Source organism: Lycium barbarum, chromosome 6 (assembly GCF_019175385.1).
Source record: "Lycium barbarum isolate Lr01 chromosome 6, ASM1917538v2, whole genome shotgun sequence".
In the NCBI taxonomy this organism is placed as follows: domain Eukaryota; kingdom Viridiplantae; phylum Streptophyta; class Magnoliopsida; order Solanales; family Solanaceae; genus Lycium; species Lycium barbarum.
Window position 1 is genome coordinate 5,416,245 of NC_083342.1, and position 7,014 is coordinate 5,423,258.

At 35.5% G+C, this 7,014-nt stretch overlaps 1 protein-coding gene across 1 annotated transcript; it reads right to left on the minus strand.

The window, feature by feature from the left end:
* Nucleotides 1-263: 263 nt before the first annotated feature.
* LOC132600587 (cytochrome b-c1 complex subunit 9) lies at nucleotides 264-5,644 on the minus strand. Its single transcript, XM_060313851.1, has 3 exons — nucleotides 5,287-5,644; nucleotides 4,552-4,599; nucleotides 264-575 (listed from the first exon to the last, which is right to left on the minus strand). Exons 1-3 carry the CDS (start codon nucleotides 5,407-5,409, stop codon nucleotides 525-527), a joined length of 222 nt encoding a protein of 73 aa, XP_060169834.1. The 5' UTR covers nucleotides 5,410-5,644; the 3' UTR covers nucleotides 264-524.
* Nucleotides 5,645-7,014: the final 1,370 nt, after the last annotated feature.

Sequence of the window (7,014 nt, forward strand, 5' to 3'; positions counted from 1 at the left end):
AAGGTGAATATATATATTAAGTACTTAACTATGGTCCAACAATAATAATAGTGTAGGTGCATACGTTTTTACTCTTAAAAAGTTTGAATTAGAAAAATCAAATGCTTTGCTCACAAAACATATTATTGAGTCCACTAACACAAGCAAAATCCAAGCACTGGTCAAGGGATTTCAAAGAATATATGAGGTTCTAAATTCAAATAACATTTGTAGTTACTTTGCTATAACAAAAATACTATCACTAAAATAATTTATAACCCAAATTAACATCAAATACTTTCATATAAAATGCAAGAAAGTATTTCTTTTTGGCACAATTTTGATTATTTCCTGTCCAACCCCATAGTGTCAAACACAAGCCAATATGACATAAATTTCAAGTTGGTATTTCATTCAATGAACTTCCTCCCAAAACTACAGCAAATGTTTAAAAGAAAGCCAGCATGGCCGATTAGCAAAACGATTATTGAAAGATTGATAACAAGAACTTCTGTCTCATCCAAATAAACTCCATTAGTGAGAACTTATTCATCAACCGGCCGCTGTCCCAAAACTGAAATATCCTCATAACGCTTCTGTATTCCGCAGAAAAACTCGCAAGTTAGAAATGGATGATATCCCAATAACCAACCAAAAGAGTTACTATTGAGAACTAAGAGCCTGTTTGGATGGGCTTAAAAAAAGCAGCTTATAAGCTGAAAACAGTTTATAAGCCAAAAAAAAAAAAAAAATTTGGGGTAACCCAACTTATTTTTTTGGCTTATGCCAAACGGGCCCAATTATTTTTTTAGGCTTATTTTAAGCACAAAATGGCATATAAGCTGGCCGGCCAAACACTCAAAAAAGCTGAAAACAGTTTAACTTATAAGCCAATCCAAACGGGCTCTAATTATGAGCATGGGATCAGAAATATCCAGAATATAACAGCGAGATGTACCAAGCACTTCTAAAAGATATTCATATCAATTGAGCTAATACAGATACACATAAGAAAGACCTACTTCGGATAAGAATTGGCTTAAGCATACCTTGTACTGCTTAACATTCATTGTTCAATTTGGTTTACTATCGTAATGTTTTGGCAGAACCAAAGTTCGCTCTTCAAGGTTGATTCGGTATTTTGACTTTTAGGTCATACTTCTCTTGATAACCAAGAAATCCTCGAACGCTAGTAGCACACAATCGAAACCCAATGGATAATGCACCCGCCCACCATCCTTCCCCACTTAAATACCAGGCTTTTGTCTATGACGGGGTTAGAACCTACGACGTACCTCTAACCCACACATCACAAGTTGCACTCTTACCACTAGACCAAATTCCAAGGGACTTTTAGGTCATACTTCGGTTCACCAGTCTTCCACTATATTAAGAGAGAAAATAATGCAATTACTGACTGATTACACTGAAGCAAAATCGAAGCAGACATTCAACATTCGACAACTTCATAAGCAGAGTTTGGGCAGGAAAGTTATCCTGGCTTTCCTGTTTCATCCTACTGGTCTGCTTCTACACATCATTTATCATTTCTGCCACAAGGTACAAAACTTGAAACTCGTACTTCTTGAAGACTTCTCCTTAGTTTAAATCTAACCACGAAGTCAGATGCCAACTCTTCAAGTCCCTAATAACCACAAGACCACTGGCAAATTCCTTTTTTTCTGTCAAAATCCCAACTGGCGAAAAATGTGTCCTAAAAATGATGTCATTTTACAATAGAGGAATTTGGAGAAGAGAAAAGGACAAAGAGAAAAAGTATGTAAACAAGGTACTGGAACATAGAGACACCAAGGAGATGGGCTAGCGGTCGGAAAGCTAGATGACAAACATAGGACCAGGGGTTCAAATTCCAACCGAGCCGACACTAGGTAAACTCTTCACATCTGCCTAAACATTGAAAAGAAAAGTTACAGGGTACTTACACTGGTAGGAGACAGCAAGTACGAATGGAAGAGTACAGGTGCGTACAATATTGTCCGGGCACCAGTGTTATGCAAGAAAAAGAAGGAACCCGGAATATAGGCAAACGAGAGACAAACGAGAGAAAAGGTAAAGAAGAATCAGGTGAATAACTCTTGTAAGCTGATGAAAAATAAAAGTTATAAAGGTGGACGAAGAGAAAAAAATCAAACAGGAGAGAGGGGAGGGGAAAATAGAAGAGGCAAAAGAAAGAAGGTAGTGACAGGAGGTACCAAAGGGCAAAATCAGAAGCGAAATGGAAAACAGAAATAGTAAAGCTGAGATATTTAAACAAATACAAGACAATGGAAAACGAGGAGCTGAGTGTTGAAAGAACAAGGAGAAATGGAAAAAGTAGATAAAAGCCAAAGAATTAGTAACTATTTGTAAAATGCAAATAAAAGGATCAGGCTTGGGAGATAGAGAAGAACAACAGGCGAAGAGGGAGAGGGGAAGGAGAGCGATAAATATGCAGTAAATAGTAGATCAATCTCAGTGGAGGTTATGCATTCTTACAAGGTGAGTACACGGATATGAATCAAGAAGGGATGAAGTTGATTTTCCAAATCCAAACTTGGAAATGGCAAGAGAATCTGTTTCTCATGTGCAAAAAGGAACAACTTCAGAGGAGGCACGTCCACAGCTGTATCGCGTGGTGAATGACTGTGAAGCTAAGGTGGTTGACTACTTGGGGAGAGGTGGACACTGGATTACTTGAAATTTATAAACCTTCAGAAGGACCATCTATGATTAGAAATGTGAGGAGGTCTCTTCGTAACCAGAAAAATAAAGATGCTCAATAGAGGATGGGGATGGAAATGGTATGGACTGAGAGGTCGGCAAAGTAGAAGTTGTCTAAGGTAAGATCCTACTACACAGTTATCTAAAGGTGTGATAAATGGTGGTGTAGAATGTACAAGATGGCAAAGCACTATAGTGAATACTCCATCTATCGCATTTTACATGAACTATTACAATAGGGGGAACTAATCCATCTAAGGCACTTAACCAATACAACATTCAAACTTCAGACATAATCATATGATAGTCTACAACACAACTCGCCCAAAAGAACTCAATGTTAGTTCCTTGAAATTCTTAATCAATCTACAGAACCCCATGATGGTTGCCAAATTCATCAACACAAAGTTTAAAATACCATCAACGAATTCTAAGGCTATTGCTTTTGGAAAAACCCATTCATTACTACCATCGTCCTTTCTTTAAAGAACCAAAGTCTATGAAAAAGATGCATCATAACAATGATAACGGGCCCTAAAGCACAACATATTTTAAACAATCAGGAAACACCCTATGAAGAAATGGTCACGCCCTAGACATATATGCAAGTTTGCAACCTGATAAGACGTCCCAACTGCAACCTAATTCAGACACGTTTCTTAACAGCTTGTTTGGATAGTTATTAGCCATTGTATTGTATTTTTACTTCAAATACAATGTTTGATTTGATTGTTACTAAAATTTTAGTGTATTGTATCAAATCCATTGTTATGCAATGATCAATTTGGTCATCTTATTTTTTCTCATTTCGCCTTTGCTTATTATTTAATAATGCTATCTTATCCTTCACCCGACCTTCTCAATATTAATTCGACCTCCTACCCTCTTTATAATATTGTAGGTTTATCCTTTGGATGTGTGACACTATGCAAGGATGGGAAACCATACACTATCCAAATATTATATTCATCAAAACAATATAGAACAATATAACAACAATAACAACATACCCCGTGAAATCCCACAAAATGGGGTCCGGGGAGGGTAGAATATACGCAGACCTTACCCTACCTGGGGAGGTAGGGAGGTTTTTTCCGGTAGACCCTTGGCACAAGAACAAGTAATTCAAAACAATATAAAATGTCATGGCAAAATAATATAAAAGCATGATAGAGATGTCTGTAAAAGAAAAGGAGAAAAGGGAAAAAAAAATACAATAATCAAAGTCCAAGAAACAACAAATAGTATCAGAATTCGAAAGACAAGAGACTACAAGAATAACACTATGCCTACGGCCTACTAGTATGGCACACTCTACTAACTACTAACCTTCTACCATAATTTGTGTCCTCCATAACCTCCTATCTAAGGTCATGTCCTCGGTAAGTCGGACCTGCGGCATGTCCTGTCTAATCACCTCTCCCCAATACTTCGCCGGCCTACCTTTACCCCTCCTAAAACCATCCATAGCCAGTCTCACACCTCTAAACACTAGAATACAATATGAAATGATATGTAACAATCATCCAAAACAAGATGCAACTGGAAAGGAAAAAGATTATCCCTACTACAATACCATAGCAAAAGAACACAGGAAATCGAACACAACAACAACATACCCCGTGAAATCCCACAAAAGTGGGGTCTGGGAAGGGTAGAGTTTACGCAGACCTTACCCCTACCTTAGGAAGTAGAGAGATTGTTTCCGATAGACCCTCAAGCACAAGAACCAGCAACTCAAAGCAATATAAAAGGCATGATTGGCAATCGAACACGACATAAAACGATAAATACGATGCATATTTATACAATCAAAATAAAGGGAAAGAAGTTTAGATAATTCAAACATACCCCAACATTGTTCTTCTCCCAGATCTTATGAACCCCATAATCCACAGCCTGCAAACCAACAAAACAACAACTAATAAAAACATCAAACTGGGTCACACCCATATGGGTTAATTATTTGGGAAATTTTCAAAAATATACAGCCCAACATAAAATGTTACGCCACGTAGCCCAATATACAATATTATACAACATTATACCTGGGGGCAAGCATTATACATAATGCATCAACCTTGTACAAAATTGTCTAATAGTGATATATAAAAGGTGCTTATACCCAAATATGGGCTAAACCAGATAACAAACTCAAAATATGGGCTACTTGGCGTAAATATTTTCTCCACATAGAACGTAATTTTTCCTAAGGACCCGTTTGGCCATGAAAATTCCATAAACAACACCTAAACCCCTCACTGTTTTCACTTTTTTTTTCCACTTTCAGTACATTCAAACAACCAAATATTATTTACAAAAAACTATAACCAAACACAACTTCATCTCCAACTCCAACTTCAAATAACAAGTGAAAAATATTTGGTTTCTATGGCCAAACGCCAACTTAATTAATTAAATCCATTAAACAACAACATATCAAGTATAATTCCACAAGTCAGGTCTTACCCCTAAGGAAAAGCAATTAAAAGCAGTATGAAAATAGAAATAACGAAAGCGAATAAGTCATATGATAAACCAATATTTGTTCAGATCCAATAGAAATACAGACAAAGAAAGACTGACCCTTTCACCGAGGAGAGCGCCAGCGATGACAAAGGTAACATAAACAGAGTTACGGCGCATAATTACTCTGTAAAATCCTTCAAGAACACCACCACCACCGCTTCTTCTAGCTGTTGTTTCCATTTTCTTGAATGTATAAAAGGTTTTGCTTAGATCTGCTGCTACTTTCTTTTTTTTTTTGAAGAGAAATGCGATGATTGCTTTTGGACTTGGTTTGGTCTGACAACAAAGCTATTTTATTCACCCTTGTGTATGTGTATTATAAACCTAGGTCGATACGGTTTGGTTTGTGGCTTGTGGTAACATTAGGCCGGTTGACTTTTAGACCGCTGGGCTGTTTCTCTTTTTGGTAAGGTCCGTTTGGCCATGAAAATTGTGAAATTTGAACAAAACAAAAAAAATGTTCTAAAGGGAAAATTGGAGTTGTGTAAGTTGGAATTGTTTTTTTAATCTTTCTGAGGGATTTGGAGTGAAAATAACTTTTGGGGTTTTTTAGGACCCGTTTGGCCATAAGAATTATTCACTTTTTTTCGGAGTATTTTTCACTTTTTTCAAAAATCGTTGTTTGGCCATGAAAATTCCAAATACAACTTGAAGTTGTATTTGAAATTTGAAAAATAATCAAAACTTGTTTTTCACTTTTTTCACAAAAAAACCTTGTTGAAAAAGTATATTTCAACAATAAAATATTATTTTCAAATACTATGGCCAAACACAACTCCAACTCCACCTCCAACTTCAAAAATTCTAAAAAAAATGAATTTGTTTTTGTTTTCTATGGCCAAACGCCTACTTAAATTCCGGAATTTCATAGCCAAACATGATTTTTGGAATTCAACTGCGAAAAAAAGTGTAAAAGATATTCATGATAAAACGGTCACTAAGAAAAGTCTTTCTTATTTTGTTTTTGGCTATTTGTCATTCTTATTTTGCCTCTTTGTTCTTTTCCAATTGTAATTCTTTTTTCCCACTCAATGTTCCATATTCATACATGAGTTTCGATTAATCTGAATTCGTACTGAGTAAGACTCATTTAAAGAGAAAGCGCTCCTTATGTTACTTTTTTTCATATTCATGTCTTCAGTCTGAGAGCTCTAATTAAGAATGAAAGGATCTTATTCGTCATACCACAATCATTGATGGTCTAATATTAATATCTGCATCTTTAAAAATCAAGACTATGGAAATTAGTCATGTAATTAATATACCGACTTTAAAAAAACAAAACAAATGAATTAAGTGGACATTAGTTTAGACCTTTAATTTGCGACCATATTGCTTCTTTGGCGAAATAGAAAAGTAAAAATTCACTTCTAAACTTTGTAAAATTAATTTTCAATCTCTTCAATTAAACTTTGTTTAAAAAATAACCTTCTTGTTATCAGACCTATCATATGTGTTTTCATTTCTATTTCTATTTATTTTATTTATGTTCATCATTTCAAATTGTCTAATAAGATGCGCAGAAAAAAGTTTGAATCACTCTTAAACTTTGCAAAATTATTCATATATATCCCTCTTATTTATTTATTTATCTTTATTTAAAAAGGAAACCACTACCGTCATAGTTGGTGAGTAAAAAATGCTCAATCACCCGAAGCGGACATAGCAAGTTGGACATGCTATCACTCTCATTTTTCTAAGATCACGTTTAATGAGGTGTTTGGCCAAGCTTTTGGAAGAAAATAAGTGCTTTTGGGAAGTAGCAGAAGCAGTTTTTCAGAAGTT